Source organism: Bactrocera tryoni, chromosome 2, assembly GCF_016617805.1.
Source record: "Bactrocera tryoni isolate S06 chromosome 2, CSIRO_BtryS06_freeze2, whole genome shotgun sequence".
Taxonomy (NCBI): domain Eukaryota; kingdom Metazoa; phylum Arthropoda; class Insecta; order Diptera; family Tephritidae; genus Bactrocera; species Bactrocera tryoni.
Genome location: NC_052500.1, coordinates 44,522,330 through 44,540,097, shown reverse-complemented (window position 1 = coordinate 44,540,097; position 17,768 = coordinate 44,522,330). Strand labels below are relative to the sequence as shown.

Below are 17,768 nucleotides of genomic sequence, written 5' to 3'. Positions count from 1 at the left end.
TGCCAGCAGCTGTGAAATTCCAAAGAAAATAAAATAAAATAAATATCTAATTGTCACCCTTTGTAAACGTACATTTTTTATTTATGAACTGTTTTACTTATAATGTAATTGAGATATAAACATGATATGTAATTTTTATTGTATACATTGAATGATATATATGAAAACACATAATACATATGTGCACAATCATCATCAATTCATTTAATAATTAAAATTATTTTAATGTTCTTGCTAAAAATCCATTTTTGATCGATATGTTAAACATTTTTGTAGCCCTGAAAAGGGCTTATTTTATTTCTTATTTGCCACATAGTTTTTTTTCTTTTACCTGGGCTTTACTTTTTAGATGGCGCTTTCTTGGCGACTGGCTTTTTATTGACCGCGGCTTTCTTGGTTTTAACACTAGGTGTTTTTGCTTTTAACGCCTTTGCTTTATTTGGAGTCGATTTAGTTTTAGCTGGTTTGGCTTTAACAGATCCAGTCTTTTTTGCATCCTTCGCTTTAGCCTTTTCACTTTTTTTCTTCTCTGCTGTTTTCTTGCTAGCAACAGTTTTCTTCACTTTTTTTTCGCCACTTGCTTTCTTACCGCCAACTGCTGCCTTCTTCTTTGACGCCACACCATCTGCCGATTTCTTTTTGGGCTTCTTCTCAATGGATTTCACCGCTTTTGACTTCGATTTACCTTCACCAGATTTACTTGATTTATTGGCAGCCACTGATAATTTAAAAGAACCAGATGCACCCTTTCCTTTAGTTTGAATTAATTTACCACTAGTAACAGCGGATTTCAAATAACGCTTGATAAATGGTGCTAATTTTTGAGCATCACATTTGTATGTAGCACTGATGTACTTTTTAATAGCTAAAAGTGATGAGCCACCACGTTCTTTTAAATTCTTAATTGATGCATCAACCATTTGTTGAGTTGGTGGATGAGTAGGAGCGACTGAAGGCTTTTTTGGCTTAACAGCTTTTTTAGCAGCAACTTTTTTCTCAGAAATAGCAGAAGATCCGGCTACCGGAGAATTAACATTCGTAACAGCAATTGCTTCAGACATTTTCACTTTTATAAACTTTTATTTTGTATTTATTAAATACACACTTTACGCACTAATTTATAGATGAAGTAATACCTTTAAATTGCTATACCTTCTTAAATTGAGAAGCGAGGTGAAAAGATGAGTAACAAAATTGAACGATCCAGTGCAATTTAACATCTCCAACGGACAAACTTTTAAGTTTATTTAATTTACTAAAAATCAAATATTTAATTTAAGAAACCATTTTATACGCAGTTTGATAGCCTAAATGTGTTGCTTTAATATTTTAATGCTCATATTTCTTTACGGTATATATTTTTCATTTAAAATGAAATTTTGTCCAAACTTTGCTCTATAAAAGTCAAAATTTCCCTCTTTAAATTTAATTTTCTCAAGTATTTTTAAATCAAACCTTAAAATTATTTTACAAATTTAAAATAATTTATATTAGCTAATGATCTAAAGAAGTAATAAGATGTTTTCATTAAGAAATAAATATAAATAAAAAATAAAAAAATAACGTGAGGTTATTGTTAGGGCCCTTGTGTTGTTATTCATTAACTATCAAGAGTATATACATGAAAAAGTCACATTTCAATTTAAATGAAGTAAAATAATAGTATGAAAACAAAAAGCGGTTTTATGCGATCAATTCACAATTTGCTAATATATTGTCGGATAAATTTCTACTCAAATCCTATATTAGTAATAATTTTATACTAAACTTACTTACCATACATATGTATATGTATACATCCATACATACATAGGTCCGTAGACAATGTAATTTTTATATTTACTCATATTCCGTTCCAACATACTTCCTCATAAATAATATGAATGCAATATACATATATACATATGTATTTGGATATTTGATAAATAATATTAAATTGGAATGAATGCTAACTACAGGCAAATTAAGAATTGTGACAAAATTACTTTTAGATATGTATTTATTATTTTTCGGTTAATTTATCATTATTTTGAATCTTCGTTTAATTGTATATCGTGGTCCTGAAAAGGACCGTTTTGTTTTTTTTTATATTTGATAGGAAAATTGTTTAACCGCCGAATCCATACAAGGTACGTCCTTGTCTCTTCAAAGCATATACAACATCCATTGCTGTAACTGTCTTCCTTTTAGCGTGTTCAGTATAGGTAACTGCATCACGGATAACATTCTCTAAAAATACTTTTAAGACTCCACGAGTTTCTTCATATATCAAACCAGATATACGTTTTACACCTCCACGACGAGCCAAACGCCGAATAGCAGGCTTAGTGATTCCCTGGATGTTATCACGTAAAACTTTACGATGACGCTTAGCACCACCTTTACCCAAGCCTTTTCCACCTTTGCCGCGACCAGTCATTTTTAACTTTTACACTTTTAACACTTTAACACTTTTACTAGCCGAACACTGCACGCTCTATAGATTTCTGGAGAACTAAGTTATTGCACGTGTATTTATACAAAAGTCAACAACTAACATTGTGACTTACCTATATACAGAAAATTTCATCTCTTTCTAACACATGAATATAGTTAAGACTTCATCCACCCCGATAATATGAACTTTTGAAACGTTCTGAAGTATTTTATTACTTGTGCACAAATTATTAGTGTGTGGTAAAATATATTAGTGCAGTGACTTTTCAGTTAAGGTGAAAATTAAATAAGTGCAGTGAAAAAAAATGGCTCGTACAAAACAAACAGCCCGTAAATCGACTGGTGGTAAAGCACCACGCAAGCAATTGGCAACCAAAGCAGCTCGTAAAAGTGCTCCGGCAACTGGTGGTGTAAAGAAACCTCATCGTTATCGCCCCGGTACAGTTGCATTACGAGAAATTCGTCGTTACCAAAAAAGTACTGAATTATTAATCCGAAAATTGCCATTCCAACGTTTGGTTCGAGAAATTGCTCAAGATTTCAAAACAGATTTACGTTTCCAAAGTTCTGCTGTTATGGCTCTACAGGAAGCAAGTGAAGCATATTTGGTTGGTCTGTTTGAGGATACAAATTTGTGCGCCATTCATGCAAAGCGTGTCACAATTATGCCAAAAGATATTCAATTGGCCAGACGTATTCGTGGAGAACGTGCTTAATTGATTTGAAGAAGATAAATATCCAAACGGTCCTTTTCAGGACCACAATTGCTCAACGAAAGATCAAAATTTTACATATAATGATAAAAATAAATACTTAAACGGTCCTTTTCAGGACCACAATTTCTCAGCAAAAGATTAAAACTTTAAATCTTATGATATACTATGTATATGCTGTAGATAGAAATTAATTTACAAATTAAATTCCGAATAGAATCCACGGAACCTGTACATGTATACCACCATCAAGTTTTTTTCGCTACGAGTATTATCTACCTACTGTATTATACCGTACGCTGTCTCTCCAGATGACTTTACTTATACATTCATGAGTATGAATCTAATATTTGTTGTTGTTGTTATATGTGTATCGTATGCAACCAGTTTTATATAACGAATCAAGTTTTATTACTAATACATATGTAGTTTTTTTTGAAAGTAATATCAACCTCTTTGAATATAAAAGTTTGTCGTCCTGAAAGGGACGGTTTTATTCTTTTTTTTAGATAATATGTCTCTCCGAGATAGAAATTTATGCTTTTTTCTCAGTCTTCTTTGGTAAAAGTACAGCTTGAATATTTGGCAAAACACCACCTTGAGCAATAGTGACTCCAGATAATAGTTTATTCAATTCTTCATCATTACGGATGGCCAATTGTAAATGTCTTGGAATAATTCTTGTCTTTTTGTTATCACGGGCAGCATTACCAGCCAATTCAAGAACTTCAGCTGCCAAATATTCCATAACAGCAGCTAAATATACGGGAGCACCAGCACCAACACGTTCAGCATAATTGCCTTTGCGCAACAAACGGTGTATACGACCGACAGGAAATTGAAGACCAGCACGATTTGAACGCGACTTTGCCTTGCCCTTCACTTTACCACCTTTACCACGTCCAGACATTTTTAAATATAATTTAGTTAACACACGAAAAGGAAATATGAATCACTACAAGCTTGCACAATGTACACTGCACAATTCACTCACTTTATATAAATTCCTCCAACATACTAACGCTGCTTATATACTTTTTCATTTCACAGTTAAGGTGTATTGACATAACTTCGTGACTCGTCATCTTCACGTGCACCTTTAATCGACTTCGCGAATACTTTATATGAAAAAATGTACTTTAAAGCAACTGCTTTATTGTGAGTATAAAATTTATTTCGCAAAGTGTTAGTGAAAAAGTAAAGTGAGAAAAAACATGCCTCCTAAAACTAGTGGAAAAGCAGCAAAGAAGGCTGGTAAGGCCCAAAAAAATATTACTAAAAACGACAAGAAGAAGAAGCGCAAGAGGAAGGAAAGTTATGCTATTTACATTTATAAAGTGTTGAAGCAAGTACATCCTGATACTGGTATTTCATCAAAAGCCATGAGTATCATGAACAGTTTTGTAAATGATATTTTTGAGCGTATCGCTGCCGAAGCATCGCGTTTAGCTCATTACAATAAACGTTCAACTATCACTAGTCGCGAAATCCAAACTGCTGTACGTTTACTTTTGCCTGGTGAATTAGCCAAACATGCTGTGAGCGAAGGTACCAAAGCTGTCACTAAATACACAAGTTCCAAGTAATTTGTTCAAATGATTAAAAAAAAAAATAGCAAAAAGGCCCTTTTCAGGGCCACAACATATAAATTAACAAAGAGATGATTTATGAGTATACAAACACAGTATATGTACTAGTAGATTTGGCCATGCGTTACTGTGGCACTGGTAATACTATCATAATAAACTATTCAATATAGAGTAAGCGTGGGCAATATGGTACACATGTTTTTTTTTGCAAATCTATTTAGTATAGGGTAATCTTAATTATGCCAGCTAGCTGTGAAATTCCAAAGAAAATAAAATAAAATAAATATCTAATTGTCACCCTTTGTAAACGTACATTTTTTATTTATGAACTGTTTTACTTATAATGTAATTGAGATATAAACATGATATGTAATTTTTATTGTATACATTGAATGATATATATGAAAACACATAATACATATGTGCACAATCATCATCAATTCATTTAATAATTAAAATTATTTTAATGTTCTTGCTAAAAATCCATTTTTGATCGATATGTTAAACATTTTTGTAGCCCTGAAAAGGGCTTATTTTATTTCTTATTTGCCACATAGTTTTTTTCTTTTACCTGGGCTTTACTTTTTAGATGGCGCTTTCTTGGCGACTGGCTTTTTATTGACCGCGGCTTTCTTGGTTTTAACACTAGGTGTTTTTGCTTTTAACGCCTTTGCTTTATTTGGAGTCGATTTAGTTTTAGCTGGTTTGGCTTTAACAGATCCAGTCTTTTTGCATCCTTCGCTTTAGCCTTTTCACTTTTTTTCTTCTCTGCTGTTTTCTTGCTAGCAACAGTTTTCTTCACTTTTTTTTCGCCACTTGCTTTCTTACCGCCAACTGCTGCCTTCTTCTTTGACGCCACACCATCTGCCGATTTCTTTTTGGGCTTCTTCTCAATGGATTTCACCGCTTTTGACTTCGATTTACCTTCACCAGATTTACTTGATTTATTGGCAGCCACTGATAATTTAAAAGAACCAGATGCACCCTTTCCTTTAGTTTGAATTAATTTACCACTAGTAACAGCAGATTTCAAATAACGCTTGATAAATGGTGCTAATTTTTGAGCATCACATTTGTATGTAGCACTGATGTACTTTTTAATAGCTAAAAGTGATGAGCCACCACGTTCTTTTAAATTCTTAATTGATGCATCAACCATTTGTTGAGTTGGTGGATGAGTAGGAGCGACTGAAGGCTTTTTGGCTTAACAGCTTTTTTAGCAGCAACTTTTTTCTCAGAAATAGCAGAAGATCCGGCTACCGGAGAATTAACATTCGTAACAGCAATTGCTTCAGACATTTTCACTTTTATAAACTTTTATTTTGTATTTATTAAATGAACGACACTTTCCAACGGACAAACTTTTAAATTTATTTAATTTACCACTATTATTGCTTTAATATAGATGAAGATCATATATTTTACCTTTAAATACCTTCTTAATTGGAGTCTATTGCCAAGGCAAACCTTAAAATTATTTTACAAATTTAAAATAATTTATATTAGCAATGATCTAAAGAAGTAATAAGATGTTTTCATTAAGAAATAAATATAAATAAAAAATAAAAAAATAACGTGAGGTTATTGTTAGGGCCCTTGTGTTGTTATTCATTAACTATCAAGAGTATATACATGAAAAAGTCACATTTCAATTTAAATGAAGTAAAATAATAGTATGAAAACAAAAAGCGGTTTTATGCGATCAATTCACAATTTGCTAATATATTGTCGGATAAATTTCTACTCAAATCCTATATTAGTAATAATTTTATACTAAACTTACTTACCATACATATGTATGTATATGTATACATCCATACATACATAGGTCCGTAGACAATGTAATTTTTATATTTACTCATATTCCGTTCCAACATACTTCCTCATAAATAATATGAATGCAATATACATATATACATATGTATTTGGATATTTGATAAATAATATTAAATTGGAATGAATGCTAACTACAGGCAAATTAAGAATTGTGACAAAAGTACTTTTAGATATGTATTTATTATTTTTCGGTTAATTTATCATTATTTTGAATCTTCGTTTAGTTTTATATCGTAATTATGAAGAGGACAGTTTTGTTTGTGTTTTATATTTGATAGGAAGATTGTTTAACCGCCGAATCCATACAAGGTACGTCCTTGTCTCTTCAAAGCATATACAACATCCATTGCTGTAATAGTTCAGTATAGGTAACTGCATCACGGATAACATTCTCTAAAAATACTTTTAAGACTCCACGAGTTTGTTCAGTATCAAACCAGATATACTGCATTACACCTCCACGACGAGCCAAACGCCGAATAGCAGGCTTAGTGATTCCCTGGATGTTATCACGTAAAACTTTACGATGACGCTTAGCACCACCTTTACCCAAGCCTTTTCCACCTTTGCCGCGACCAGTCATTTTTAACTTTTATTATTGCACGTGTATTTATACAAAAGTCAACAACTAACATTGTGACTTACCTATATACAGAAAATTTCATCTCTTTCTAACACATGAATATAGTTAAGACTTCATCCACCCCGATAATATGAACTTTTGAAGTAATATGAACGTTCTGAAGTATTTTATTACTTGTGCACAAATTATTAGTGTGTGGTAAAATATATTAGTGCAGTGACTTTTCAGTTAAGGTGAAAATTAAATAAGTGCAGTGAAAAAAAATGGCAATATTGCAAAATATTAGCCCGTAAATCGACACTGGTGGTAAAGCAATCACGCAAGCAATTGGCAACCAAAGCAGCTCGTAAAAGTGCTCCGGCAACTGGTGGTGTAAAGAAACCTCATCGTTATCGCCCCGGTACAGTTGCATTACGAGAAATTCGTCGTTACCAAAAAAGTACTGAATTATTAATCCGAAAATTGCCATTCCAACGTTTGGTTCGAGAAATTGCTCAAGATTTCAAAACAGATTTACGTTTCCAAAAGGTGAAAATTAAATAAGTGCAGTGTCACAATTATGCCAAAAATATTCAATTGGCCAGACGTATTCGTGGAGAACGTGCTTAATTGATTTGAAGAAGATAAATATCCAAACGGTCCTTTTCAGGACCACAATTGCTCAACGAAAGATCAAAATTTTACATATAATGATAAAAATAAATACTTAAACGGTCCTTTTCAGGACCACAATTTCTCAGCAAAAGATTAAAACTTTAAATCTTATGATATACTATGTATATGCTGTAGATAGAAATTAATTTACAAATTAAATTCCGAATAGAATCCACGGAACCTGTACATGTATACCACCAAGTTTTTTTCGCTACGAGTATTATCTACCTACTGTATTATACCGTACGCTGTCTCTCCAGATGACTTTACTTATACATTCATGAGTATGAATCTAATATTTGTTGTTGTTGTTATATGTGTATCGTATGCAACCAGTTTTATATAACGAATCAAGTTTTATTACTAATACATATGTAGTTTTTTTTGAAAGTAATATCAACCTCTTTGAATATAAAAGTTTGTCGTCCTGAAAAGGACGGTTTTATTCTTTTTTTTAGATAATATGTCTCTCCGAGATAGAAATTTATGCTTTTTTCTCAGTCTTCTTTGGTAAAAGTACAGCTTGAATATTTGGCAAAACACCACCTTGAGCAATAGTGACTCCAGATAATAGTTTATTCAATTCTTCATCATTACGGATATGGCCAATTGTAAATGTCTTGAATAATTCTTGTCTTTTTGTTATCACGAGGCAGCATTACCAGCCAATTCAAGAACTTCAGCTGCCAAATATTCCATAACAGCAGCTAAATATACGGGAGCACCAGCACCAACACGTTCAGCATAATTGCCTTTGCGCAACAAACGGTGTATACGACCGACAGGAAATTGAAGACCAGCACGATTTGAACGCGACTTTGCCTTGCCCTTCACTTTACCACCTTTACCACGTCCAGACATTTTTAAATATAATTTAGTTAACACACGAAAAGGAAATATGAATCACTACAAGCTTGCACAATGTACACTGCACAATTCACTCACTTTATATAAATTCCTCCAACATACTAACGCTGCTTATATACTTTTTCATTTCACAGTTAAGGTGTATTGACATAACTTCGTGACTCGTCGTCTTCACGTGCACCTTTAATCGACTTCGCGAATACTTTATATGAAAAAATGTACTTTAAAGCAACTGCTTTATTGTGAGTATAAAATTTATTTCGCAAAGTGTTAGTGAAAAAGTAAAGTGAGAAAAAACATGCCTCCTAAAACTAGTGGAAAAGCAGCAAAGAAGGCTGGTAAGGCCCAAAAAAATATTACTAAAAACGACAAGAAGAAGAAGCGCAAGAGGAAGGAAAGTTATGCTATTTACATTTATAAAGTGTTGAAGCAAGTACATCCTGATACTGGTATTTCATCAAAAGCCATGAGTATCATGAACAGTTTTGTAAATGATATTTTTGAGCGTATCGCTGCCGAAGCATCGCGTTTAGCTCATTACAATAAACGTTCAACTATCACTAGTCGCGAAATCCAAACTGCTGTACGTTTACTTTTGCCTGGTGAATTAGCCAAACATGCTGTGAGCGAAGGTACCAAAGCTGTCACTAAATACACAAGTTCCAAGTAATTTGTTCAAATGATTAAAAAAAAAAATAGCAAAAAGGCCCTTTTCAGGGCCACAACATATAAATTAACAAAGAGATGATTTATGAGTATACAAACACAGTATATGTACTAGTAGATTTGGCCATGCGTTACTGTGGCACTGGTAATACTATCATAATAAACTATTCAATATAGAGTAAGCGTGGGCAATATGGTACACATGTTTTTTTTTGCAAATCTATTTAGTATAGGGTAATCTTAATTATGCCAGCAGCTGTGAAATTCCAAAGAAAATAAAATAAAATAAATATCTAATTGTCACCCTTTGTAAACGTACATTTTTTATTGCTGAACTGTTTTACTTATAATGTAATTGAGATATAAACATGATATATAATTTTTATTGTATACATTGAATGATATATATGAAAACACATAATACATATGTGCACAATCATCATCAATTCATTTTAATAATTAAAATTATTTTAATAGTTCTTGCTAAAAATCCATTTTTGATCGATATGTTAAACATTTTTTTGTAGTCCTGAAAGGGCTTATTTTATTTCTATATTTGCCACATAGTTTTTTCTTTTACTCATGTGCTTTCCGATCTTTTAGATGGCGCTTTCTTGGCGACTGGCTTTTTATTGACCGCGGCTTTCTTGGTTTTAACACTAGGTGTTTTTGCTTTTAACGCCTTTGCTTTATTTGGAGTCGATTTAGCTTTAGCTGGTTTGGCTTTAACAGATCCAGTCTTTTTTGCATCCTTCGCTTTAGCCTTTTCACTTTTTTTCTTCTCTGCTGTTTTCTTGCTAGCAACAGTTTTCTTCACTTTTTTTTCGCCACTTGCTTTCTTACCGCCAACTGCTGCCTTCTTCTTTGACGCCACACCATCTGCCGATTTCTTTTTGGGCTTCTTCTCAATGGATTTCACCGCTTTTGACTTCGATTTACCTTCACCAGATTTACTTGATTTATTGGCAGCCACTGATAATTTAAAAGAACCAGATGCACCCTTTCCTTTAGTTTGAATTAATTTACCACTAGTAACAGCAGATTTCAAATAACGCTTGATAAATGGTGCTAATTTTTGAGCATCACATTTGTATGTAGCACTGATGTACTTTTTAATAGCTAAAAGTGATGAGCCACCACGTTCTTTTAAATTCTTAATTGATGCATCAACCATTTGTTGAGTTGGTGGATGAGTAGGAGCGACTGAAGGCTTTTTTGGCTTAACAGCTTTTTTAGCAGCAACTTTTTTCTCAGAAATAGCAGAAGATCCGGCTACCGGAGAATTAACATTCGTAACAGCAATTGCTTCAGACATTTTCACTTTTATAAACTTTTATTTTGTATTTATTAAATACACACTTTACGCACTAATTTATAGATGAAGTAATACCTTTAAATTGCTATACCTTCTTAAATTGAGAAGCGAGGTGAAAAGATGAGTAACAAAATTGAACGATCCAGTGCAATTTAACATCTCCAACGGACAAACTTTTAAGTTTATTTAATTTACTAAAAATCAAATATTTAATTTAAGAAACCATTTTATACGCAGTTTGATAGCCTAAATGTGTTGCTTTAATATTTTAATGCTCATATTTCTTTACGGTATATATTTTTCATTTAAAATGAAATTTTGTCCAAACTTTGCTCTATAAAAGTCAAAATTTCCCTCTTTAAATTTAATTTTCTCAATTATTTTTAAATCAAACCTTAAAATTATTTTACAAATTTAAAATAATTTATATTAGCAATGATCTAAAGAAGTAATAAGATGTTTTCATTAAGAAATAAATATAAATAAAAAATAAAAAAATAACGTGAGGTTATTGTTAGGGCCCTTGTGTTGTTATTCATTAACTATCAAGAGTATATACATGAAAAAGTCACATTTCAATTTAAATGAAGTAAAATAATAGTATGAAAACAAAAAGCGGTTTTATGCGATCAATTCACAATTTGCTAATATATTGTCGGATAAATTTCTACTCAAATCCTATATTAGTAATAATTTTATACTAAACTTACTTACCATACATATGTATATGTATACATCCATACATACATAGGTCCGTAGACAATGTAATTTTTATATTTACTCATATTCCGTTCCAACATACTTCCTCATAAATAATATGAATGCAATATACATATATACATATGTATTTGGATATTTGATAAATAATATTAAATTGGAATGAATGCTAACTACAGGCAAATTAAGAATTGTGACAAAATTACTTTTAGATATGTATTTATTATTTTTCGGTTAATTTATCATTATTTTGAATCTTCGTTTAATTGTATATCGTGGTCCTGAAAAGGACCGTTTTGTTTTTTTTTTATATTTGATAGGAAAATTGTTTAACCGCCGAATCCATACAAGGTACGTCCTTGTCTCTTCAAAGCATATACAACATCCATTGTTGTAACTGTCTTCCTTTTAGTGGTTCTAGTATAGGCAACTTGCATCACGGATAACATTCTCTCAAAATACTTTTAAGACTCCTAACAGAGTTTCTTCATATCATCAAACCAGATATACGTTTTACACCTCCACGACGAGCCAAACGCCGAATAGCAGGCTTAGTGATTCCCTGGATGTTATCACGTAAAACTTTACGATGACGCTTAGCACCACCTTTACCCAAGCCTTTTCCACCTTTGCCGCGACCAGTCATTTTTAACTTTTAACTTTTACACTTTTAACACTTTAACACTTTTACTAGCCGAACACTGCACGCTCTATAGATTTCTGGAGAACTAAGTTATTGCACGTGTATTTATACAAAAGTCAACAACTAACATTGTGACTTACCTATATACAGAAAATTTCATCTCTTTCTAACACATGAATATAGTTAAGACTTCATCCACCCCGATAATATGAACTTTTGAAACGTTCTGAAGTATTTTATTACTTGTGCACAAATTATTAGTGTGTGGTAAAATATATTAGTGCAGTGACTTTTCAGTTAAGGTGAAAATTAAATAAGTGCAGTGAAAAAAAATGGCTCGTACAAAACAAACAGCCCGTAAATCGACTGGTGGTAAAGCACCACGCAAGCAATTGGCAACCAAAGCAGCTCGTAAAAGTGCTCCGGCAACTGGTGGTGTAAAGAAACCTCATCGTTATCGCCCCGGTACAGTTGCATTACGAGAAATTCGTCGTTACCAAAAAAGTACTGAATTATTAATCCGAAAATTGCCATTCCAACGTTTGGTTCGAGAAATTGCTCAAGATTTCAAAACAGATTTACGTTTCCAAAGTTCTGCTGTTATGGCTCTACAGGAAGCAAGTGAAGCATATTTGGTTGGTCTGTTTGAGGATACAAATTTGTGCGCCATTCATGCAAAGCGTGTCACAATTATGCCAAAAGATATTCAATTGGCCAGACGTATTCGTGGAGAACGTGCTTAATTGATTTGAAGAAGATAAATATCCAAACGGTCCTTTTCAGGACCACAATTGCTCAACGAAAGATCAAAATTTTACATATAATGATAAAAATAAATACTTAAACGGTCCTTTTCAGGACCACAATTTCTCAGCAAAAGATTAAAACTTTAAATCTTATGATATACTATGTATATGCTGTAGATAGAAATTAATTTACAAATTAAATTCCGAATAGAATCCACGGAACCTGTACATGTATACCACCAAGTTTTTTTCGCTACGAGTATTATCTACCTACTGTATTATACCGTACGCTGTCTCTCCAGATGACTTTACTTATTACATTCATGAGTATGAATCTAATATTTGTTGTTGTTGTTACATGTGTATCATGTATGCAACCAGTTTTTATATGGAATCAAGTTTTATTACTAATACATATGTAGTTTTTTTTTTGAAAGTAATATCAACCTCTTTGAATATAAAGTTTGTCGTCCTGAAAAGGACGGTTTTATTCTTTTTTTGATAATATGTCTCTCTCGAGATAGAAATTTATGCTTTTTTTCAGTCTTCTTTGGTAAAAGTACAGCTTGAATATTTGGCAAAACAACACCTTGAGCAATAGTGACTCCAGATAATAGTTTGTCTCAATTCTTCATCATTACGGATGACAATTGTGTGCAAATGTCTTGGAATAATTTTGTCTTTTTGTTATCACGGGCAGCATTACCAGCCAATTCAAGAACTTCAGCTGCCAAATATTCCATAACAGCAGCTAAATATACGGGAGCAATTCAGCACCAACACGTTCAGCATAATTGCCTTTGCGCAACAAACGGTGTATACGACCGACAGGAAATTGAAGATACAGCACGAGCGACTTTGCCTTGCCCTTCACTTTACCACCTTTACCACGTCAAGACATTTTTAAATATAATTTAGCGACTTTGCAATGTACACTTTGCACAGATTCACCTTTATATAAATTCCTCCAACATACTAACGCTGCTTATATACTTTTTCATTTTCACTATTGACCACGTGCACCTTTAAGACTTCATGGAATGCTGTATGAAAATGTACTTTAAAGCAACTTCTTTTATTAATGAGTATCAAATTTAGTTAACACACGCAAAGTGTTAGTGAAAAAGTAAAGTGAGAAAAAACATGCCTCCTAAAACTAGTGGAAAAGCAGCAAAGAAGGCTGGTAAGGCCCAAAAAAATATTACTAAAAACGACAAGAAGAAGAAGCGCAAGAGGAAGGAAAGTTATGCTATTTACATTTATAAAGTGTTGAAGCAAGTACATCCTGATACTGGTATTTCATCAAAAGCCATGAGTATCATGAACAGTTTTGTAAATGATATTTTTGAGCGTATCGCTGCCGAAGCATCGCGTTTAGCTCATTACAATAAACGTTCAACTATCACTAGTCGCCGAAATCCAAACTGCAGTACGTTTACTTTTGCCTGAGTGAATTAATGCCAAACAGCTGCTGTGAGAGCAGCGAAGACACCAAAGCTGTCACTAAATACACACAAGTTTCAGAAGTAATTTGTTCAAATGATTAAAAAAAAAAATAGCAAAAAGGCCCTTTTCAGGGCCACAACATATAAATTAACAAAGAGATGATTTATGAGTATACAAACACAGTATATGTACTAGTAGATTTGGCCATGCGTTACTGTGGCACTGGTAATACTATCATAATAAACTATTCAATATAGAGTAAGCGTGGGCAATATGGTACACATGTTTTTTGCAAATCTATTTAGTATAGGGTAATCTTAATTATGCCAGCAGCTGTGAAATTCCAAAGAAAATAAAATAAAATAAATATCTAATTGTCACCCTTTGTAAACGTACATTTTTATTTATGAACTGTTTTACTTATAATGTAATTGAGATATAAACATGATATGTAATTTTTATTGTATACATTGAATGATATATATGAAAACACATAATACATATGTGCACAATCATCATCAATTCATTTAATAATTAAAATTATTTTAATGTTCTTGCTAAAAATCCATTTTTGATCGATATGTTAAACATTCTTTGGCTTTTTATTGACCGCGGCTTTCTTGGTTTTAACACTAGGTGTTCTTGCTTTTAACGCCTTTGCTGGAGTCGATTTAGCTTTATTTAACAGATCCAGTCTTTTTTGCATCCTTCGCTTTAGCCTTTTCACTTTTTTTCTTCTCTGCTGTTTTCTTGCTAGCAACAGTTTTCTTCACTTTTTTTTCGCCACTTGCTTTCTTACCGCCAACTGCTGCCTTCTTCTTTGACGCCACACCATCTGCCGATTTCTTTTTGGGCTTCTTCTCAATGGATTTCACCGCTTTTGACTTCGATTTACCTTCACCAGATTTACTTGATTTATTGGCAGCCACTGATAATTTAAAAGAACCAGATGCACCCTTTCCTTTAGTTTGAATTAATTTACCACTAGTAACAGCAGATTTCAAATAACGCTTGATAAATGGTGCTAATTTTTGAGCATCACATTTGTATGTAGCACTGATGTACTTTTTAATAGCTAAAAGTGATGAGCCACCACGTTCTTTTAAATTCTTAATTGATGCATCAACCATTTGTTGAGTTGGTGGATGAGTAGGAGCGACTGAAGGCTTTTTTGGCTTAACAGCTTTTTTAGCAGCAACTTTTTTCTCAGAAATAGCAGAAGATCCGGCTACCGGAGAATTAACATTCGTAACAGCAATTGCTTCAGACATTTTCACTTTTATAAACTTTTATTTTGTATTTATTAAATACACACTTTACGCACTAATTTATAGATGAAGTAATACCTTTAAATTGCTATACCTTCTTAAATTGAGAAGCGAGGTGAAAAGATGAGTAACAAAATTGAACGATCCAGTGCAATTTAACATCTCCAACGGACAAACTTTTAAGTTTATTTAATTTACTAAAAATCAAATATTTAATTTAAGAAACCATTTTATACGCAGTTTGATAGCCTAAATGTGTTGCCTTTAATATTTTAATGCTCCTGTTATTTCTTTACGGTATATATTTTTCATTTAAAATGAAATTTTGTCCAAACTTTGCTCTATAAAAGTCAAAAGTTCCCTCTTTAAATTTAATTTTCTCAATTATTTTTAAATCAAACCTTAAAATTATTTTACAGAATTTAAAAATAATTTATAATTGTAATGATCTAAAGAAGTAATAAGATGTTTTCATTAAGAAATAAATATAAATAAAAAATAAAAAAATAACGTGAGGTTATTGTTAGGGCCCTTGTGTTGTTATTCATTAACTATCAAGAGTATATACATGAAAAAGTCACATTTCAATTTAAATGAAGTAAAATAATAGTATGAAAACAAAAAGCGGTTTTATGCGATCAATTCACAATTTGCTAATATATTGTCGGATAAATTTCTACTCAAATCCTATATTAGTAATAATTTTATACTAAACTTACTTACCATACATATGTATATGTATACATCCATACATACATAGGTCCGTAGACAATGTAATTTTTATATTTACTCATATTCCGTTCCAACATACTTCCTCATAAATAATATGAATGCAATATACATATATACATATGTATTTGGATATTTGATAAATAATATTAAATTGGAATGAATGCTAACTACAGGCAAATTAAGAATTGTGACAAAATTACTTTTAGATATGTATTTATTATTTTTCGGTTAATTTATCATTATTTTGAATCTTCGTTTAATTGTATATCGTGGTCCTGAAAAGGACCGTTTTGTTTTTTTTTTATATTTGATAGGAAAATTGTTTAACCGCCGAATCCATACAAGGTACGTCCTTGTCTCTTCAAAGCATATACAACATCCATTGCTGTAACTGTCTTCCTTTTAGCGTGTTCAGTATAGGTAACTGCATCACGGATAACATTCTCTAAAAATACTTTTAAGACTCCACGAGTTTCTTCATATATCAAACCAGATATACGTTTTACACCTCCACGACGAGCCAAACGCCGAATAGCAGGCTTAGTGATTCCCTGGATGTTATCACGTAAAACTTTACGATGACGCTTAGCACCACCTTTACCCAAGCCTTTTCCACCTTTGCCGCGACCAGTCATTTTTAACTTTTACACTTTTAACACTTTAACACTTTTACTAGCCGAACACTGCACGCTCTATAGATTTCTGGAGAACTAAGTTATTGCACGTGTATTTATACAGAAGTCACCATACCAGATCGAGTAATGTGACTGGACCTATCAGACATGAGAAATTTCGATCTCTCTTTCTAACACATGAATATAGTTAAGACTTCATCCATCCGGGATAATAATGAACTTTTGAAACGTTCTGTATGTTATTTTATTACTTGTGCACAAATTATTAGTGTGTGGTAAAATATATTAGTGCAGTGACTTTTCAGTTAAGGTGAAAATTAAATAAGTGCAGTGAAAAAAAATGGCTCGTACAAAACAAACAGCCCGTAAATCGACTGGTGGTAAAGCACCACGCAAGCAATTGGCAACCAAAGCAGCTCGTAAAAATGCTCCGGCAACTGGTGGTGTAAAGAAACCTCATCGTTATCGCCCCGGTACAGTTGCATTACGAGAAATTCGTCGTTACCAAAAAAGTACTGAATTATTAATCCGAAAATTGCCATTCCAACGTTTGGTTCGAGAAATTGCTCAAGATTTCAAAACAGATTTACGTTTCCAAAGTTCTGCTGTTATGGCTCTACAGGAAGCAAGTGAAGCATATTTGGTTGGTCTGTTTGAGGATACAAATTTGTGCGCCATTCATGCAAAGCGTGTCACAATTATGCCAAAAGATATTCAATTGGCCAGACGTATTCGTGGAGAACGTGCTTAATTGATTTGAAGAAGATAAATATCCAAACGGTCCTTTTCAGGACCACAATTGCTCAACGAAAGATCAAAATTTTACATATAATGATAAAAATAAATACTTAAACGGTCCTTTTCAGGACCACAATTTCTCAGCAAAAGATTAAAACTTTAAATCTTATGATATACTATGTAT

At 32.5% G+C, this 17,768-nt stretch overlaps 9 protein-coding genes and 4 pseudogenes across 9 annotated transcripts; 4 read left to right on the top strand and 9 right to left on the bottom strand.

Annotated features, from left to right (window-relative positions):
* Nucleotides 1–310: 310 nt before the first annotated feature.
* Nucleotides 311–1,102, bottom strand: LOC120767485 (histone H1-like). Its single transcript, XM_040093579.1, has one exon. The coding sequence runs from the start codon at nucleotides 1,059–1,061 to the stop codon at nucleotides 339–341; it is 723 nt and encodes a 240-aa protein (XP_039949513.1). The 5' UTR covers nucleotides 1,062–1,102; the 3' UTR covers nucleotides 311–338.
* A 1,580-nt stretch (nucleotides 1,103–2,682) lies between these two features.
* On the top strand, nucleotides 2,683–3,194 carry LOC120767495 (histone H3). The gene has a single exon (XM_040093587.1). It carries the CDS (start codon nucleotides 2,742–2,744, stop codon nucleotides 3,150–3,152), a length of 411 nt encoding a protein of 136 aa, XP_039949521.1. The 5' UTR covers nucleotides 2,683–2,741; the 3' UTR covers nucleotides 3,153–3,194.
* Nucleotides 3,195–3,661: 467 nt separating this feature from the next.
* On the bottom strand, nucleotides 3,662–4,147 carry LOC120767508 (histone H2A). The gene has a single exon (XM_040093601.1). The coding sequence runs from the start codon at nucleotides 4,057–4,059 to the stop codon at nucleotides 3,685–3,687; it is 375 nt and encodes a 124-aa protein (XP_039949535.1). The 5' UTR covers nucleotides 4,060–4,147; the 3' UTR covers nucleotides 3,662–3,684.
* Nucleotides 4,148–4,321: 174 nt separating this feature from the next.
* Nucleotides 4,322–4,783, top strand: LOC120767520 (histone H2B). Its single transcript, XM_040093614.1, has one exon. It carries the CDS (start codon nucleotides 4,364–4,366, stop codon nucleotides 4,733–4,735), a length of 372 nt encoding a protein of 123 aa, XP_039949548.1. The 5' UTR covers nucleotides 4,322–4,363; the 3' UTR covers nucleotides 4,736–4,783.
* Nucleotides 4,784–5,315: 532 nt separating this feature from the next.
* LOC120767482 lies at nucleotides 5,316–6,067 on the bottom strand (annotated as a pseudogene).
* A 794-nt stretch (nucleotides 6,068–6,861) lies between these two features.
* On the bottom strand, nucleotides 6,862–7,157 carry LOC120767533 (annotated as a pseudogene).
* Nucleotides 7,158–8,272: 1,115 nt separating this feature from the next.
* On the bottom strand, nucleotides 8,273–8,763 carry LOC120767510 (annotated as a pseudogene).
* Nucleotides 8,764–8,934: 171 nt separating this feature from the next.
* Nucleotides 8,935–9,396, top strand: LOC120767519 (histone H2B). Its single transcript, XM_040093613.1, has one exon. The coding sequence runs from the start codon at nucleotides 8,977–8,979 to the stop codon at nucleotides 9,346–9,348; it is 372 nt and encodes a 123-aa protein (XP_039949547.1). The 5' UTR covers nucleotides 8,935–8,976; the 3' UTR covers nucleotides 9,349–9,396.
* A 528-nt stretch (nucleotides 9,397–9,924) lies between these two features.
* On the bottom strand, nucleotides 9,925–10,698 carry LOC120768718 (histone H1-like). Its single transcript, XM_040095489.1, has one exon. It carries the CDS (start codon nucleotides 10,657–10,659, stop codon nucleotides 9,925–9,927), a length of 735 nt encoding a protein of 244 aa, XP_039951423.1. The 5' UTR covers nucleotides 10,660–10,698.
* Nucleotides 10,699–11,655: 957 nt separating this feature from the next.
* Nucleotides 11,656–12,051, bottom strand: LOC120767527 (annotated as a pseudogene).
* A 240-nt stretch (nucleotides 12,052–12,291) lies between these two features.
* LOC120768717 (histone H3-like 5) lies at nucleotides 12,292–17,639 on the top strand. The gene is made up of 2 exons (XM_040095488.1): nucleotides 12,292–12,759; nucleotides 17,181–17,639. The coding sequence occupies exons 1-2, from the start codon at nucleotides 12,352–12,354 to the stop codon at nucleotides 17,595–17,597; spliced, it is 825 nt and encodes a 274-aa protein (XP_039951422.1). The 5' UTR covers nucleotides 12,292–12,351; the 3' UTR covers nucleotides 17,598–17,639.
* LOC120767493 (histone H1-like) lies at nucleotides 14,889–15,522 on the bottom strand. Its single transcript, XM_040093585.1, has one exon. The coding sequence runs from the start codon at nucleotides 15,480–15,482 to the stop codon at nucleotides 14,889–14,891; it is 594 nt and encodes a 197-aa protein (XP_039949519.1). The 5' UTR covers nucleotides 15,483–15,522.
* Nucleotides 16,485–16,915, bottom strand: LOC120767528 (histone H4). Its single transcript, XM_040093620.1, has one exon. The coding sequence runs from the start codon at nucleotides 16,844–16,846 to the stop codon at nucleotides 16,535–16,537; it is 312 nt and encodes a 103-aa protein (XP_039949554.1). The 5' UTR covers nucleotides 16,847–16,915; the 3' UTR covers nucleotides 16,485–16,534.
* Nucleotides 17,640–17,768: the final 129 nt, after the last annotated feature.

Coding starts and splice junctions, on each gene's coding strand:
- LOC120767519 (XM_040093613.1), top strand. CDS start 8,977: ATGCCTCCTAAAACTAGTGGAAAAGCAGCAAAGAAGGCTGGTAAGGCC.
- LOC120767485 (XM_040093579.1), bottom strand. CDS start 1,061: ATGTCTGAAGCAATTGCTGTTACGAATGTTAATTCTCCGGTAGCCGGA.
- LOC120767493 (XM_040093585.1), bottom strand. CDS start 15,482: ATGTCTGAAGCAATTGCTGTTACGAATGTTAATTCTCCGGTAGCCGGA.
- LOC120768717 (XM_040095488.1), top strand. CDS start 12,352: ATGGCTCGTACAAAACAAACAGCCCGTAAATCGACTGGTGGTAAAGCA. Junction 12,760..17,180: donor GTATTCGTGGAGAACGTGCT/TAATTGATTTGA, acceptor TAAGTGCAGTGA/AAAAAAATGGCTCGTACAAA.
- LOC120767520 (XM_040093614.1), top strand. CDS start 4,364: ATGCCTCCTAAAACTAGTGGAAAAGCAGCAAAGAAGGCTGGTAAGGCC.
- LOC120768718 (XM_040095489.1), bottom strand. CDS start 10,659: ATGTCTGAAGCAATTGCTGTTACGAATGTTAATTCTCCGGTAGCCGGA.
- LOC120767528 (XM_040093620.1), bottom strand. CDS start 16,846: ATGACTGGTCGCGGCAAAGGTGGAAAAGGCTTGGGTAAAGGTGGTGCT.
- LOC120767495 (XM_040093587.1), top strand. CDS start 2,742: ATGGCTCGTACAAAACAAACAGCCCGTAAATCGACTGGTGGTAAAGCA.
- LOC120767508 (XM_040093601.1), bottom strand. CDS start 4,059: ATGTCTGGACGTGGTAAAGGTGGTAAAGTGAAGGGCAAGGCAAAGTCG.